Raw genomic sequence first — 19,117 nt, forward strand, 5'->3', positions numbered from 1 at the left:
GGCTCTTTTGTCCCGCCTCTCAACCGTCAATCAACAGGTGTACAGGTTCTTGAGCCTACTGGACTCTATCATATCTACACTTGAAGCTGTGTATGGAGTCAGCCTCCACCACATCACTTCCTAATGCATTCCATTTGTCTACTACTCTGACACTGAAAAAATTCTTTCAAACATATCTATGGCTCATTTGGGCACTCAATTTCCACCTGTGTCCCCTAGTGCATGTGCCCCTTGTGTTAAAAAGTGTCTTTATCTACCCCTATCAATTCCTTTGAGAATCTTGTATGTGGTGATCATGTCCCCTCTAACTCTTCTGTCTCCCAGTGACGTGATGTTTAATTCCCGTAGTCTCTCCTCGTAGCTCATACCTCTCGTACCCTCGGTCACATAACCTCAAATGTGATTGTTATGGGAAGCTATCAGTGCTATAGCTATAGGGAGCCACCAAAGGACTCCTCCCAGGAAACCAGATATTAATAGTTAAAAATCAACATATGATAACCACATTACATCGTGAATCAATATATGATAATAGCAATTTAAAGGTTAATCAAACATTTGTGCCATGGAGGGAGCATGTCAGTATCCAACCCGTCCTCAGACCAAGTCCATTCCATCCAGCAGTCGACCCCAAAGACTTACTTACTTATTTATTTATTTATTTATTTATTTATTTATTTATTTATTTATTTATTTATTTATGTATATACAAGAAGGTATATTGGGTTTATGAGATTACATAGCATTGAGGATTTTACATTCTTGTAAAGCCACTAGTGCGCTTAGCGTTTTGGGCAGGTCCTTAATATGGACCTGCATTCAAAAATTTTAACATGCTGTTCATTCAAAATAGACATTTTCTTATAAATTAATATAAATTAGTATTATATAAGCATAGTGTGCATATTTAGGCATTGATTAGGTTAGGTGTTTAGGTTCTGCTGGCAATTATTTGTATTTGTAGTAAATGGGTGAAGCATTTACACCGTTGTGGTTCAAACAAAAGTCGTCAGCGAAGCATTTGTTCGAGAAGCGTTCGAGTGTCATTGTTGTGAGGTGTGTATAAACTGCTTTTCATTCATAAACGGGGGGTTTGGTCAGTCCATAGAATGGACTTTGGCCTTTTTTGTTTATGAGGATGGGCTGCAGTGTCATTACTATTTGGAAAGAAGGTTTACACAGTTGCTTTTTCTTAATGATATGAACCTCTAAAGCTCGGTGTGTATACCTGAGACTACGTAATTTTTCCATTTTTTTTTTTTTTTTTTTTTACCCCCCCAGATATCTGGAATGCTTGCCACAACAGCAACTTTTGGTTTTGGGAAAACAGTATGTTCTGGCTATTCTCACGAATGGCTTGGCACAACATTGGATATGTGGATTGGGAAAAACATCTCCCTATGGTGTTCACTAAGGTATGTAGTTCGATTTACAATTTTAATAGGTAGTTATCTCGCTTTAGGTTTAGAAACATATGTGATCACTTGTGTTCCAGTTAGTTCCTTTTCATCCGACAATTTATTTGTTATCCTTCCCATAAACTAAAAGACTCCATTTAGAAAAATACATAAATTTTCCCAATACTGTATTAAAGCTAGAAACCTGGAGACTCCTTGGTTAAAAAATATTATGATCTTTGTACATATTGACTAAACTTGTGCATACTTTTGCCAGAAATTATTTTTACGACTGATTAGATAGTGTTAGAGGCAGAAACATATATTAATAAATATGTTCACTTTTAGTAATCTTAGGTCAACGGAGTGTATTTGGGCCTTGCCTCATTTGTCTGCCATTCTCATGGCCAGGACTACACACAGCTAGTCAACATTTACTCAACATGGTGGGGGTCTTTCCAAAATACCCTTGCCAATTGACAGAATGGCCATCAAATATTAATTCAGCTACAGTCAAAGCCACCTTGAAATGATACTCGACTACACGGATTGCCAACCATTGCTCCACTAACTGCTAGTTGGCTACCTGGCCACTACTCTGGACCATTACCAGGGAACAGCTAACTCCATATTTAGTCTGGCGCTTTCCCTTGATAAATGTCAGCTGCTGTGGAGTCCTTTCTTGAGAGGTGGGGGGGGGGGGGGGAAGGTACAGTAGTTAGGGGCCATCTCAAAGAGATGGCCTCTTTAGTTCAGCCTACCAAGGACCAGAGCCAGAACCTCATCACCTTTCAAAGGCACCGGAAGTAGGTGGCACTCTGCCACCTCATCAAGTAAGGCACCAAGAAAGTCAGCAAAGCAATGCAGACCACTTCTGGATAATTCAGATGTCCAGTAAACTTAGATGTGGGTGGGCCCATTTGATCTGAATTCCCAAGTGTTGACAGAATTTGTAAGCATGTAAAAAAAACTCACCTACTTCAATAGGGTTGCCTTCTGATTTGCTCCTGAAGTTAGGAATATCAATTATTATTAGCAGATATAAATAAAACTTGTATCACTGAGAAATGACTATGCAGGAGGAACATCATCACAACATAAAAGAGGCATTGAGTAATGAGAACAGAAATTTCTAACATTCTTTATTTGTAGATAACATTTGCTTGCAATGGCTGTATCAAATCTAAAATAATCTGAAATACTAGTCAATTTTCATCTTCATGTTTCTCTACACTAAGTAGGTTTTAATAAAATGGATACAGACATGATAGAATCTCATCATTACCTGGGTGAGGGAACACAGATAGAAGCACCACTTCCAAATGAACTAAAAGAATTAACATGATTTGAGTGTGTGTGGAATGCATATGAGAGGTAGTACTTACAGTACAGTACTTGCAAATTCAATCCATGCATTTGAACTATTTATATTTCAGAGGTTTTGATTTAAGGCCCATGAGTTCGATCACATTTCCAACAAATACTGCTAGGGGACTATAGCATGTTTAGATACTAAGAACATTGCAGCAGGTTAAAACTTTGTAATTTTTTATGGTTGCTGATTGGCATTTTTGTATAAATTATAGTTTCCTATTGTACATTATTTTTCTTAGTAACTCATTATATTTTAACTACATTACAGGTACTGCGATCATTCCGCCTGCCAGTTTCATACAAAAAAGCACATGTTGGCAAAGGAGATGGTCTTTCCCAATTTGCATCAGCAATGTTTATTGTTGCTAATTTGGTAAGTGAAGTTAGTGTTTTTAGAAGAGATCAGATTAGCTCAAACATTTTGGCTCGTGAAGACTAAACCACACAACAGAAAATGAGGAGACGACAACATTTTGGTAAGTTCTGACCATTATCAAGTTGTGATGGGAGCAAGGGAGGCACGGGCATTAAGTAAGGCAAGAGAGAGAGGTGAGGGGGAGGAAATTCCTAAGAGTAAGGCAGAAGGTAGGGATGGGATGGGTGTAAGTAGGGGTAAGAATGGGTATAAGAGGAGAAAGAGAAAAAGGGTTTGTTAGGTCATGTTTGTTAGAAAGGTTAGAGCATTAAAGTATGAACTGTGAAAGGGAAGAGTCAACAGCAACAAAGCCAGGACTAAGGTTCATGTTGGGTATGTTGTGTATCAGAGCTGATTCGACAAGACGGCGTCTGTGAAGAGTAGAGGCAAGAAAGATTATTTTAGAAAATCAATCAGATGATTAGAATCCCTAACATGACAGAAGAGAGTATTGTTTGTGTTTGCTGACTTAACACACCTTTTGTGTTAGTCTGTTATTTAGTGTATGCCCAGCTTTCCCAAAGTATTGGAGAAGACAAGCTGAACAGAAAATAAGAGTAGACACCAGCAGCATTAGAACCAGGAGGAGCAGTGTGAACCAGATTACTATGAAGTGTTAGTTTGTCGAAAGGCAAGCTTTCCCGAGCGAGGAGCCCGTGTTTCCCTCGCTCCCATCACAATAGACTTGATAATGGTCCAAGATGGACCGAAATGTCGTCGTCATCATCTTGTTTTATGGTGTGTGTGTGGTTTTGTCTTCATGTCTTCAGCCACATTATTGTGACTCATCGTCTGCATTTTGGCCGAATTTGCTCTGAAACCACTTCAAGTACAGTAATTACAACCTATAGACTTTTAAATTAGCCATTTAACAATCGGAAGTAAAATATAAAAAAGAAATAATTAATTTCTAACGCCATAAAAAGTGCAATTTGTTACTGTGTGTTATTACCCGAGTGTAGTTAAAGGATGAAAGCTATGCTCGTGGTGTCCTGTCTTCCCAGTACTCTGTCAAATAACATATTGAAACTACTGATGATTTTTGTCTCCACCACTTAGCTTGTTCCAACTGTCTATTACTGTTAGCAAAAGAAAACTTTCTAATATTTTTTTGGCACCTTTGTTTCATTAGCTTGAATCTGTGTCCTCATGTACGTGAAGTTGCTGGTTTCAGGAAACCCTCTGTCAATTTGGTCGATTATTGTTTGTATTTTGTAAGTGGTGATCACATCTCTATTTTCTATTTTCTAATTTTTTCATGTTTAACGCCTCTACTCTCTCCTTGTAACTCTAGTTTTTCGGTTCCGGAAGCCATTTTGTACATTGCCGTTGCACCTTTCCCAGTTTATTTGTGGGTCTTGAGATTTGGGCACCATACAACTGCTGCATATTCCAATTCTGGTCTCACAAAAGTCATGAGCCGTTTCTTTAGTATTTCACCATCCATATAATTAAAAGCAAGTCTGAAATTGGAAAGCGATGAATATGCTCCTCTCACAAAGTTCTTTGTGGTTTTCCTCTGGCAACAGCTTACAATTGAAAGGTCAATCCTAGGTCTCGTTCTTTATTAGTTATGTAATTCCTTTCCACACAATTTGTAAGTTGTATACACAGAAATCACAATAGTGTGATGCATCAAATGAACAAATCCACAAGGGTCGTGATGAGGGTTCGAACCTACACCCGGGATGACCCCAGACGCGCCTTAGTCGACTATGCCATGACATGGTAAAAGAATTGCAACCTGGAGTGCTACTGCCCTCACAAGGAACCTGCAGCTTCTCCGAGGCACAGACCGGGGTTTTACACAACCTAGCACTCCCGGATGCAGTAAAATTTACTGTAAAAATTAGAATCTTTCCCAACTGTATGTATCTTGGTATTATTAATAGGTTAATAATTTTATATGTATTGCTGTCTAATTCCTTGTTCTCTTTATTTATTCTGAATGGTAGGGAGGAGGAAGCAAGACTCAAGAACACTTGGATCGATTATTCAAGTCTTTAGAATCCTATTACCATCCTTCTAATTCAGGACCTTGGAGCCGCCATCTTCACGAATTCCTCAATAAACTTACACTCCTCTTCATAAGAAGGTTACACAGGTCAGAACAATATTATCACCAATAGATTAGGATAAGTATATTTATCATTAGTGAGTAGTACACCTCTTCCCCTTAGTACTACATAAATAACTCCTTCACAAGATCTTTACTGTAAGAGATTTTCTATGATATAGTTTCTTGCCATTACTTGATTAATATGGTAATACAGTATAAAGGTGTAACAGCTATTTATTTATTTTTGTTTGCTTAAAGAATTTATTGGTTAGAAATAAAAATAAACACTACTGATAAGTTTCCCTGTTTACATGTAGTGTTATTTATTGCTACACTATATCAATTGTTTTGCATTATAGAATATATTATTTAAATGTTGATATAGCCAAAAAAAATGATTACTTGGTCTTGAAAATATAATGACATTGTCAAATTTATGAAATATAAAGCTAATCAAAATGACATTTAAAGATACGTACAGAACTAATTGACACAAAACTTAAGTATTAAAAGTAATGAAATTCTCTTTCCTGGAAGGCCATGATGGCTCCGGAGTAGAGCCATACTCCTCTTCCAACACCTGGGGTAGGAACCAAAGGAGAAGGCTCAGAGTGTGGGTGTGGTGGGGAGTAAGGGGCCAGTTGTGAAGATAATTGAAAGGAAGAACACGAAAAGATTTAGGAGTAATAATGTCGGAAGACCTTACTTTTAAAGAACACAAAAAAGTTGGTCACAACTGCAAGGAAAATGACAGGTTGGATAACAAGAACCTTTGAAGCAAGAGATGTTACACCTGTGATACTTTTTATGACACTAGTGCTCTCTAGAGTCAAATAATATTGCACACTAACAGCTTCAATGCTGAAGAAATTGCTGACCTGGGAAGCATGGAGAGATCTTTTACTGCTAGAATCTACTCAATAACACAGCTGAATTATTGGGACCACTTAAAAATGTTAAATCACATTAACATATATCAATGAACAAATCCACAGGAGCCATGAGGAGGGTTCGAACTTATACGCTGGGTGAGAAATGTGATGTCTGTGTTCTGAAAGAGGGGCGTCAGAGGTAGAATTACTAGACAGAGCCAGAATACATGGGGGAATTGTGTGAAACACTGGTTCAGCTTCAGTGGAAGCCTCGGGATCCTCGAGGGTGCAGTATTACCCAAAAGAACTGCAAAAGATTGCAGTTCTTTTGACCGTGCCATGGTGTAGTTGACTAGTAGCCCTCACCAATATTGTAATTTTGGACGCCACATGCCTCCCTGCCGGACATTCGTAGAGTAATTTGTGGACGTCAACTCCGTCCCCAGAGGACAGAGGTGTTAAGAGATTTGCAACTATATTAGTACCAGAATTGAGAGGCCTCGGCTATGAGGACAGGCTAAGTTCTCTAATGGTCCCCAGGTCGACTTGGGACCATTTCCTGGAGCATAGCTAGAGATGTTTTCAGGGGTTATTCTACTCCCCAGGCCAGACTTGATCCAATAGGCTGTTGCTTAGAATAGCCTGCAGGTTCACATACCCACTACAACCTCGTTGGTCTGGCACTTCTTGCAAAAACGTATCTAATTGCATTGTGAAGAAGTCCACCTTTGTTCCAGCAATATTTCTAATGCTTACTAGGATGGTATTGAACTGCTTTGGACCTCTGATGATCAGACAGTGCTCTGTGATTGTGCCTATGGCATCTCTTCTCACTGATTCTATTCTGCATTTCCTTCCGATTGAGAGAACTTGCCCTTACATCCTTAGAGGAGAGAAGTTAGTTCATATGGTAAGTACTGTACATACAAGATCCTGAGGGGAATAGACAAATGGGACAGTGGAAGTTTATTTAAATTAAAAAGTGAAAGGACATAGGGACATATGGGAATTGAGTTTAAGAGATGTAAGAAAGTTCTCATTCCTTATATGTGTGGTCGGTGAGTGGAATGCATTGAAGGAAGAGGGTGTTGTCTCCAATTCCATCCACAACTTTAAGGAAAAAAATATGAAAAGAAAGTTAATGTTGAGAGAGAGGTAATTAGTGCATCGGGTATAAGCGGCTAGGAGGTTGGTCATAAAGAGGTAGACTTCAATCCTGCATAGTCCCTGATGTGTGAGCACCCCTGCCACCACCCATTTCCCATGAAATTAACCAACCTGTTTAAGAAATGCTTCATAATTTTCATAATTAAATTTAACAAGCTGCCCAGTATGGAATATGTGCACCTCTTGGTGGCTGCCAATAGGCCTTCTTATATGAACAATTGTTTATGTATAAAGTTATTATAATTTTCTATTGGATATATGGTATTTAATTGTACTGTATTGACATTATTGTTTTCAAGGTGTTATGAAATTTAAAAAAAATATTTATTTTATTTTAGGGAACGTTATAAGAAACCTTCTTGGGAAGTGGATATTGCTGTCCACAAGAAACTAACAGAAGAAGAAATCACTGCATTTGTACGATGTGTGCAGACTCCTACAATGCTCACCATGTTCTCTCACACGGGGACTCACGATGCTGGGATTGTGTTTCACCGACTTTCTCTTTTACGGCCAGAGATCATCACACCACCCTTGCTTGAACAGTTTGTATATTTTCACTTAGGAATTTTCCAAATCATCAATCTCGGGAATCTTGTGCCTTTCTTAATACTTAGCATTTAATTGGATTAAATCTTAAATTAATTTTTTATTACTTGTCTTTATCTATCAGTTGTTAATACTCGGTACAGTACTTCCGTTATTCACCTTGCTCATCTATCTATGTGTATCCATTTCATACATAAATTTTTTTTATCATGTTTTCAACTGTTATGGGTTTTGAGGCATCCTCCTACCCTTGAATTACTTTTGGTGCACTTTCTTTTACCAGTTTATATTGATCCATTGGTTCAACAGGCCAATGTTGAACTGGCCTGTTGAACCATATCAACCAGCTATCTTGGTATGCTCTCTGCATTATTGCAGCTTATTTTACTTTTACACTCCACATCTCTACATAATATTTTCATCCCATATTCTATCTAATGTCTTAACACCATACTTGCTTCTCAGATTATAGATTTCTACTGTACCACCTCTTGATTTTCACATACCAGATTATCGTGTTGCAACTATGCATAAGTGATGACTGCACTTCTTACATTTTCAAAGACAAATTTTACATACTCCGTTTCATGCATATCTTTGTTTTTGGATGAAGTGACAATACAAATCAATAGGTAAAGATAATTTTACATAGTCAGAACACAATTCAAAGGGTATATTGCGTATTCTCTCTTCTTGCTTCTGTGTTGGTTCGGGATCTTGAAGGCCACTTAAAGAACCCGCTCTATTTGCTTTTAAGTAACAGCCTGCTGGACCAAGTTATCTCAAGTTGAGCCTGGCCCCAGGCTGGGCTCAACTTGTGATAACCTCAAGATTGCCTCAAGATAGGGCATAAAGTGTGCTATATTGGAGGTGATGGAGGATATCTAGGTGGTGGTGTGAGAGAATAAGAAATCCTCCATTTAGGATACAATTATCAGGAAGTTGACAGTAGAGACATCCAGCTGGTTCTCTCTTGTGCTTGAGTGAAATCTTAGTGGTGTGACTCCCAGGTGAGGGATGTAGACAGGGATGTTTTATCTTGGAATGCTCATATGTTAAAGGTGGGTTTACCTGGGGGGTTGGACAGGGAATAAGGCGGTCTGGTAATACCCAAGCTAAGCTTGGAGCTACTGAGGACCCTCAAGAAAAAGGCATTTTATTTCATTCAATCCTTGATTTTTTCAAGTTCTATATTGAAGAATTTTGTTATTGTAGACCAGGGATAGCATCCTTGATTGCCCTTATATAATAGAACCATGTCTAGTGTGTGAGGTTTTTATGACTGGATAACTATATGCATTATCCTTATGCCTTTCTCAATTAATTTAGGCTTTACTCATCACTGGAGACAACAACTGAGCCACATCGTCTGACTGCATCTCTAGAGTGTGTGGTATGTGTAGCTCGAGCTTTGGTAGGGGGTGGCAAGCACTACCCGGATGGCCAGAGACATGTCATCCCTTTGCTTCTCCAAACATTACCAGGCATTGATCCTAATGACATAAAAAAATGCATGGTAAGAGATTTTGCATATTAATGTTTATGTAGTTATGGTTATTTAACAATGATACACAGAACCTATAATCTATATTACCTTGAATAAAAGCTAATATTTCCTCTCATTAAAATGTAAATATGTTTTAATAAGTAATAATGAATTACAAGAAATAAAAAAAAAATCTTTAAAAACCTAGTTGAAATTACAGGCCAAAATCTGATTTTCTGGGCAGGTGCTCGGTGGCTCCCTAAAGCTATTTCAGAGATTGCTCCATGCAAATGGGGTCACATCAGATGTAGAAGTTCTATTTGGCCTACTGAGGACCAGAGCCAAAACCTGGCCTTCTCACAGAGGCAGAGAGAGCAAGTGACAAGTTGCCACTACATGGGAAAGCATCCAGTGAAGCTTTATAGACGACTAGATTGTTAACAAGAGACCAAAATCTCAAACTCCAAACAACTCTGCAAATGGTTCACGCAGAACAAGAAACATTAAAAGTTAGAGCAAAACTTATCGTACCAAATGCCATCACCAGGCAGCTTAGCTTCTGCTTGCCACAATATCGGCTATCTGGAATGCTCTCCGATGTCTTAACCTTCTGCTGCCAGAATTATACAGGGAATATTTTAAGTACAGTATTGCAAAAGATTTAAAAGTTCCTCACATACAGGACCCTGATTCCTGTAAGGTTTGTATCCTCTGGGTTTCAGCTTTGATTCAGCTTCCAATGCAGAAGCTGAAGGTTAGGTTTGCTAGGGATAGGCATTCGTGGCATTGTGATTAGTTAGATGCCCTAGAGTTGGTTTCTATGGTGTTTAGGGACCTGGTATTGGTGATCTCCACCTGGACTATGTTTGCGTCCCACTCTTCCTTACCCTGTGGGTGCGGTTCTCTCTACTTCCTGTTTTCTCCCCTCCTCTTCTGGTTCCATCTCCGGAGCACTGAGGTTTTCAGAGTTGGGGTAGGGCTTAGCTCTGGGTGTAGTTCCACATTCTCCAGGGGTAGCTCCATCCACATCAATATCGGAGGCAATTGGGCCTTCTGGCCCCGCCAGGGTTTCAAGGCATTTGTCTTCACAACTGCCCCCTCTCCTCTGCTCCGAGCCATCTCGTATGGAGTACACTTTTCTATCTAGGTGTTGGATGAGGATTAGGGTTCTTCCCTGGGTCCTACATTGTAGGCTTCTGTGGCTGAAGGGGGTCCGATAATTTGTATAGGTACCCCCTCAATCCTTTTTGGACCTTGGTTTCCTTTCTGGAAGGTCTTTCTGGTGGATAATTTTTCATGGCCTTCTATGTACGAGTGTAATCATTATGCTGCTTCTCCTCGGGTTGGATTTAAGGTCCATTTTGGTACCTCAGAATTGTCTTATTTCTGAAGGTTCCACCTTCTTACATTTTTTCCATCGGTGGTTCACATAGATTTGTTTCGGGTACATTTTATATAAATCGGGCCCCTTTTTTGTTGAGGGAGCAGGCCCTCTTTTGGAGTACAAGTCTGTCTCAGCTTATTGGCTGTGATGTGATATTTTGGATTCATCATGGCTGGCTGACAACACCCACTTTTTCTTGAGTGCTTTGCAAGGATTCTGTCGGACCAACACATTTGATTAGCGGGAGGTGCGTTTCATCTTTCCAGTAGGTCTTTCGGTTGTGCTTTTTATGCTCCACTTGGGAACCACAAGTTTGCTCTGACACTCCATGAGGATGTAGACAAGTGCCTGCTCCATGGACAGCTGCCTGTACTGTCTGAAGCTCTTGCTGTGAATGGCAATATGGCATGTTTGTGCTTAGCAGTGATCTTGTTGGTTTGGGTCCTCAAGCAAAGGCTCTCTGGGCAGCTCCATGAGGATGTGACTTTGCTCGGTTTTATGTTGGGTATGGAGGCCTTGAAGTCTGCGGTTGCTGCCTTGGCGGCCTTACGTAAGATGTTTACCTCTCTCCTTCGGGAGGTGTTGATGGCATTTTACTTTGCCTGCAAGTTGACACTTGCCTGCAGTGTCAACAGACTGTTGGCCCATTCATTAGATTCAGCGTGGCCTGTTTCCCTTTTGACCACCTCCCATTTCTCACCTCTTCTTTTTCCAGTGGATGCAGTTCCCTTCTCCTGCTGGGCTATTGTCAAGTAGTTGTTTTCTTAGGGTTTTGCCCCCACTCATAGGCAGTCTGGTAGGTTTGGAACTTAACCTGCTGTTGGTTGAGGTAGGCCCTCAGGAGAGTAAAATTCCCAGGCCATTGTTCTTCCTGTTGCAAATCCTTTTTATGTTAGACGTTGCAACTATGAGCCGCAGAAGGTTGGTTCTACTAATGGTTAGGCCCTTTTGTAGTTCATCTCTTTGATTCCATCTTAGGGGGAGTCTGGCTCAGTTTGCCAGCTTCTGATTCCATGATTCGTGAGCCGAAAGGCTCACGAAAGGGACTGACTAACTCCACTGCAGGGCATGGCCTGCAGTGGAGTTAGTCAATCCATCTGCTCTTCCTGGGGGTCAGGGCTTTTGGGTCAGGTATCCTCCTGGCTCTGCATCTGGTCATTGCAGGTTAGTTGACCTTGGGCATGGCCGAGTTTGCAGCCTTTCCTTTCTGTTCTGGTGAAGTCGACTAGCTTTCTGAGGGGTCCGTTGGAAATTGATGCTTGGTTGGTCCGGCCAGGGAATCATTACTATGTGGCACTATTCTGTGCATGGATTACAAAATTACCACACCCAGTAGAACTGATTAGCAATTTGTATAAATGTAGTGTATAGAATGTAGATATATACAATGTATGTATACAGTGTAATAGCAGCAAAAACTGTAAGTTTTATTGTTCAAAGAAAATAATGTGCTCATATTTGTAACATGAATGTATTTGTGCCTACGTTACTTATATTCAACACATTCTCTGATACAAATAACATTATTGACAGCCCAATGCATTGTTGCTTTTGAAAACCAAAAGTACTGTATTGGTGTTCGATTACAGTACCATTCTCGAAAATTCAATTATGTTCTTAAAAAAGTCAATATTATTGTAATAAGGAAAAGTTAAAAGTTTACTCTGCTCCATTGATTAATAATATTTTAAAAATTTCAGGTAACATTCCAGTTCATCTACACATTGGTGACCCTTGTACCTTTTGTAGATTGTTCAGCAGCTGTCGAAGAATATACTGACTTAACAGAAGTGGGTGGTGTAATTCTTCATTGTTTAATAAATTTGCAAAAGGAAAGATAATAAAATATTTTTATATGCCATTTATAGCATAAATATTTGGTAATAGAACTAAGTGTTTAAATAAATTATTTCCCATATCCTAGTTAACATTTATATATGGAATAAATTTGCCTTTTAACAGATTGAGCAAGAGGTGTGTTTGCAGACAGCAGGATTTGAAGACTTTGTGCTTCAGTTCATGGACCGCTGTTTTGCTCTCATTGAGAACTCGACCCTTGAGCAAATAACTCGGTTGGACAGAGAGACGGAAAAAATGAACAGAGAAGAAAACATGCTGGAAATGGGACTCTCTTCAACCTTCTCGGCTATACTTACTCAGGCACATCCACAGATATACCAAGTGAGCAGCTCAAACATGTTCAAACAAATTACTGTTTACAGTAATATACTAAAGAATACCGGGAAGACGACCAAGGTTTAACGTGCTAATGAAGCTTATACCCTTTAGGTCCTGGATGTTTCCAGATAAGTATTGCCCATCCTTTGGACTTTGAAATGTTCTCAAAGAGGCAATCAAAACTGAGCCACACACACGAACTATTTGGTTAGAATTAAATAAAAAAACTAAAAAATATATAATTGGAGATATATATGGCCACCAAACTTAGACAGAGGAAGCAAAGCATGTATTGGATGAAATATCTAGAGCATCTAGGTCAAACAGTGACGTGGTGACGTCATGCTCATTTTCATTTGGGGGTTCTGTCCACTAGTTCGGCTTTCGGTAGCAATTTCTTAACCAGAATAGTGCTTTGTTTTTGGGACACTTACCTTTCGGATTCGTAGTCCTGAGGTTCCGGGTTTGATCCCCGGTGGAAGTGGAGACAAAGTGGCAAAATGTTTTTCGCCTTGATGCCCCTGTTACTTAGCAGTAAATAGGTACCTGGGAGTTAGACAGCTGTTACGGGCTGCTTCCTGGGGGTGGAGGCCTGGTCGAGGACCGGGCCGCGGGGACACTAAGCCCCGATATCGTCTCAAGATAACCTCAAGATACCCTTTGGAAAATTATTTACGAATATCCGAAAGGGAATAGGTCCAAGTACAGAAACCTTTGGGACTGTTGATGACTTCATGCCATACCGAGATCTCATCCCTCACCCTTACACTCTGTGTCTTGCTTAATCTTTGTCACCTGGTTGTAGAATTCTATTAAACTTATGAGGCAAGATTTGCCATCCCTGAACCCATGTTGGTGGTGTGTCACGAAGTCCTTTCTCACCAGATGTGCTACCAGGCTTTTTCTCATGATAATCTCTATCACCTTGCATGGTATACATGTTAGGGACACTGGCCTGTAGTTCAGTGCCACTTGCCTGTCGCCCTTTTTGTATATTGGGGTTACATTAGCTGTCTTCCATGTTTCTGGCAGGTCTTCCATCTCCAGTGACTTACCTTCTTGAGGTTATCTTGAAATGATTTTGGAGCTTAGTTTCCCCTCTGCCCGGTCCTCGACCAGGCCTCCTTTTTGTTACACACTCGCAGGAAGCAGCCCTTAGTGGCTGTCTAACTTTCAGGAACCTATTTTACTGCTAGTTAACAGGGGTATCAGGCCACACTAGAAAGTAAAGGGACAACGACGTTTCGTCCTGTCCTGGACCATTTTCAAGTCGATTCACTTTCTAGTGTGTGGTCTGGTCAATATACTTTAGCCACGTTATTGTGACTCATCGCCTGCACAGGAGGTATCAGGGTGAAAGAAACTTTGCCCATTTGTTTCTGCCTCCACCAGGGATCGAACCCGGGACCTCAGGACTATGAATCTGAGGCTCTGTCCACTCAGCTGTTAGGTCCCAGGCAGACTTAATATACATCATGGAAAGTGGCATGCAAAGTGCTTCTGTACTTCACACACTTTCAGTACTCTTTCAATAATTGTGAAATTTTTACATTTAGGTCTACATGTATTTACATGTATTTTTTGCATGTAGGTCTACCCTAGTCCTGTTTAGGGAAATTTTAAAATTGCATGTAGGTCTACCCTAGTCCTGTTTAGGGAAATTTGAAAATCTTCAATACCAATCTTCAATTTCATGAAATTTTACACACACATTTGTCACATGGTACTTTACAAAGCTTGGGGGTGAGATTGAGTTTGTTAATTACAATGACTGCATGTATTTGGTATGATGAGCTAATTAATATTTCCCCCAGGCTGCTCTCCAGCGTTTACAGACGTTCATCAAAGGAAAGATGATAGAAATTCATGTTGCAGGCAAATTTGCTGCAAACATGTGTCGTTCAGCAGTCAAAGTAAGTGCTGTAGTGAGATGGGATTTCATTCTCCTCCCTCCCCCTCCCAAACCTAAATACCCATCTGTGGTAGAAGATTTTACTTGTTATATGAAAAATGAAAGCTAGGCAGCTACTATTTTTTAACCATACACTTAATTGTAACATCTTGATATTTGGTTGGTAAACCTTGCAATTGTTAAAGTGTCTTACTGTTTTGTGTGGCTTTCAGATAAATCCTTCAGAGGCACTAAAAGCATTTGTCCCAGGAGTGTGTCGTTTATTATTGGCTTTGACTGATAATGAAGAAGTACAAAAAGAGGAACATTTGGACGATGAACTTCTATTTAATCTTCTCTTACTGTCTGAGGTATGATTGTTTTTTATTGATTTCATATTCCTTTGCTACCACATGAAATTAAATTTAAGGTAAATGGCCTCCTTGGAGTCGAATCCAGTACAGTACAACCTCGATTCAACGTACCCCGATTCGCCACATCTCCGGCTGGGTTGCACACTTTTCTGGCCAGATTTACTCACCCGGTTCGGCGTACTCTGGTTCGCTGAAGTGGAGGATGTGCAGATTAGCTTACGATGTTGGGACAGAGTTCATAGACTGGTGGAAAACTTAACCATTCTATCACAGGTTACAATTAATAATTCCTTCATATGGCATGTTGGATCTCACAAGTGAACCACACAACTAGTGAACCATATGAACCAAACACCAGCCAGAATGGTCCACACAAGTGAACGACTGTCTTCCCCATGATTTTCGTTCAATGATTTGGGGCACATGTATCTTTGTAGATTAATTTAAAGGCTGAGGCATGAATAGCTAGCTAATGTGTTGAAATCTTCTTGCATACATTTTCTGTGATGAAACAAGATGAGTGAGAGTGGACAGATAAGGGAATACTGTACTGTAAACCTCACTTTACAGTGAGGTTTCACTCACTTTCGTCTGTGTCATCATAGTTCAGTGATCCCATGACTTTGAAAGTTTCAGATTCATAGTTTCTAAAACCGTGCTTTAATAGCTTTTTATTATCCTAAATAAATTAAACTAAATAAAACCAAAAATATACTGTAATATGATAGACATCTGCTATTTGAGAAATTATTTATTTGGCACAACTACTCCAGCACGAGTTGACGAGTCAAATCCGTGTGCACACAGCACCATGCGTGTTTCGTTTGATTTCGTCCCCACATTTCAGTGACCTACAGCTTCGAAATAATAAAATTAATAAATCGGTTCTAAAATAAGTTTTTTTATAGCACTTATTATTGTAATAATGTTGCCAAACTAAGTATATAACCCAAAATATATATAATTTGATATAAACCCAATATTTGAGAAAAATTTGTTACTGGATCTGGCTTAACCACTGTATTGCGCAACGCGTCTTGAGGCGCTCAGCGGGTGGTGCGCAATACGCGTCCAAAATCTCTTAAGTATAGCGTACTATTCAAAACTGGCACACAGTGTCTAGGGTACGAAATGGATGCCTGAAGGCTCCAGTGATTGTTCGCCATTTTGAAAAAAAAAAATCCCAGCATGCTCCAGGGCCATGGGGAGCCTCAGGTTCAAGGGAGCAACCATGTCTGACACATCGTCTATGAGCTCCTGGTCCACGGTCAGCCATGGTCCAGGAAAACGACTCTCTGAGGACGAGATATGTGACATATTGAATGATGGAGCGATGGATGATGATTTAGACTACGATCCAGAAAAAGACCTAACACAGAGGTCTGACACGAGTGAGGTGGAGATGGTCTTGAGTGTGAGTGTATGCGCACTGTACCCGGCCTGCCTCGCCGCCCTGGGTCAACACTGCTAGTCTTCACCACTGTGTGTGTGTGTCCTCTGATGTGGGTTTATTTAGTCATAGTACAGGTGATGAATCATTCTTGGGCTTCAGTGACATAGGTTTCGATACAAGCAGTGTTGACAACCAGAGTACGAGAAGCAATGGTGTTACTTGGTGAGGTTTTGCTGCCCCAGCAACACACCGAGGCAAGCGGCAGCGTGTCATGCGGCCAGAGGACAATGACGACAGTGTTCTCTCGACATCAGATGTTCATGGTAGGCCTACACTATGCAGAACACTCATCTCCTGGCATACCTATACACAGCTCTAGCACAGGATGACAGAGCTGTGTTTTTGGTGCTCATGGTGTTGGCCGTGGTGTTGGCACCAAAGCCAAACCCACACGTGTACTTGTGTGGGAGGATTGTGAGACTTTAGTCCCACAAATTCCAACATTTGATGATACCGATGTTGGTGCGACTCCGTTATTTCCCTATACAGGTGATGATATGGCTGAAATTGACTATTTTAAGGCATATTTTGATACGGAACTCATGGACCATCTCATTTCAGAGACGAGCAGATATGCTCACAGCCTCATTGACTCCGGCATTTTATGTCTCGCATGAGACGATGGAAAGTCACGACAAATGAGGAAATGTATGTGTTTTTAGTGTTGAGCACGATGATGAAACATTCTGAAAAACACGTGATCCAGGATTATTTGAGCAAAGACAGCCTTGTTCCATCCCCCATGTTCAACAGGTACATGTCATGTGATAGGTTCCTGCTGATTCTCAGGTGCCTGCACTTTGAGAACAATGATAATGAAGACAGACAAAACAGACTTTGGAAGGTGCGGAAGATTTTTAGTGATACGAGAGGAAAGTTCCGTGACTATTTTGTAGGTACATGTACCTTGGTACGAAATACCATCCAGGTAAATAAGGAAAGGAAAAAGGAGACCAGAAGGTATCTGCACAATAAGTGGAAGGCAACTACAGATATGAAAGAGAGAGAGATTGGGGAGTGGATATAGTTCCAATACTAACACCAGAGGCACACACAAACAGGATAACATCAGCATATGCCAAGTGTTAGTGTCACTTTTTGTGGTATTGTAACACTTGGTGATGACATAGTGAAGCTGCTATCAGTGATAGTAGCTTTCAGGAACCCATCGGGGCTAAACCAGAAATTGCCATTTCATTACATTCAGTGATCCATTTGTATATGACTTCATTTAGACTACTTCCTGGAATTCTCTAATAATACAATATTCGTCACTTTTTCCATTTCAGAAGCAATAGATTAGTCACAGAGCAAGATGATTGGAGTTTAGTTTTTTAAGGTATTCGAATCACTAATGCATTTGGTTTTCATCAGTTTGTCTGGTAACTTAAATACAAGGACAATAACAAAGTGTTGGATTTACATGTGTTATCAGCACTTGTCATATTATTTTGTTGCACTTGTGGTCTTTAGTGGAATTTTTCTCGGGGTTGGGTTCATCTCGAATTGGCAGTCTTCTCGTGCCTTGTAGAGAGAGCCAGATTCTAGTTGTGGCCCTCATAGGCATGTGCTAGTCTCAGAAGCCTAATGCAGCCCTCATAGGCATGGGCAAATCTTGGAAGCCTAATGCAACCCTCATAGGCTACCCTCAGAAGCCTAATGCAGCCCTCATAGGCATGGGCTAGTCATAGAAGCCTAATGCAGCCCTCATAGGCATGGGCTAGTCTTAGAAGCCTAATGCAGCCCTCATAGGCATGGGCTAGTCTTAGAAGCCTAATGCAGCCCTCATAGGCTACCCTCGGAAGCCTAATGCAGCCCTCGTAGGCATGGGCTATGAGGCTAGTCTCAGAAGCCTAATGCTTCCTAATGCTCTCTTAGGCTTGGTGGTGCCACCCTTCAGTGGAAAAAGGCATTTCATTACATTCATTGCTTGATTTATTGTATTGTTAATTTTTTTGTATTCACACTCCCTCTTGTATATCAACAACATTTCATTTCTGTTTTGTTTGTTATTCATGATATCATTCTTGTCTGCATTGTTTTAGGACAAATTTTTATATAATTATTTTTTAAATTTCTCTTCCATTACTCTCATGTTTCATTTGCTCCTCTAACATTCCATTTTGCTCCTTGTGTTTCTTAGCAATAAGATTTTAGTGTTTCAGGTGCATATGTTGAAACTAATTTTCCACTCTGGTTGCAGCTTGTGCGTTGCAGTGGTACTTTCTTGATAAAGTATGTGCCACAAATAACGCAGGTACTGACTCGGACACTACACCTCAAAAGTCGAGAAGGATACCACCTTGCTGGCTCAGTCTTGCGGTACCTTTTGAAATATCTTGGCATCACTATGCCTTCAGAGTACCGGTCAATGTCACAAACATGGGATGTGCCAATTGCGGATTCCCTTCCAATAAGGGTAAATTGCTTTTTGTTGCCAAGTGGTTTATTGCAGTTGTAATGTGTGGAATATTAATAATAATCAAATATCTTTAATTAAACAATAAATGAAATTATA

General features: G+C 40.2%; 1 protein-coding gene across 3 annotated transcripts in view; it reads left to right on the top strand.

Moving 5' to 3' along the window:
• Positions 1–19,117, top strand: part of LOC123759451 (proteasome activator complex subunit 4) — a 129,545-nt gene that overhangs the window by 33,491 nt on the left and 76,937 nt on the right. For all 3 annotated transcript variants that reach the window (XM_045744537.2, XM_045744538.2, XM_045744540.2), the window contains 10 exons: positions 1,282–1,415; positions 3,040–3,144; positions 5,142–5,290; positions 7,623–7,829; positions 9,163–9,349; positions 12,404–12,493; positions 12,666–12,884; positions 14,696–14,794; positions 15,006–15,143; positions 18,803–19,018. In XM_045744537.2, the coding sequence (XP_045600493.2) occupies positions 1,282–1,415; positions 3,040–3,144; positions 5,142–5,290; positions 7,623–7,829; positions 9,163–9,349; positions 12,404–12,493; positions 12,666–12,884; positions 14,696–14,794; positions 15,006–15,143; positions 18,803–19,018 (1,544 nt within the window). The remainder of the gene's footprint in view (positions 1–1,281; positions 1,416–3,039; positions 3,145–5,141; positions 5,291–7,622; positions 7,830–9,162; positions 9,350–12,403; positions 12,494–12,665; positions 12,885–14,695; positions 14,795–15,005; positions 15,144–18,802; positions 19,019–19,117) is intronic.

The sequence above is a fragment of the Procambarus clarkii genome, chromosome 32, assembly GCF_040958095.1.
Source record: "Procambarus clarkii isolate CNS0578487 chromosome 32, FALCON_Pclarkii_2.0, whole genome shotgun sequence".
NCBI classification, from domain to species: Eukaryota; Metazoa; Arthropoda; class Malacostraca; order Decapoda; family Cambaridae; genus Procambarus; species Procambarus clarkii.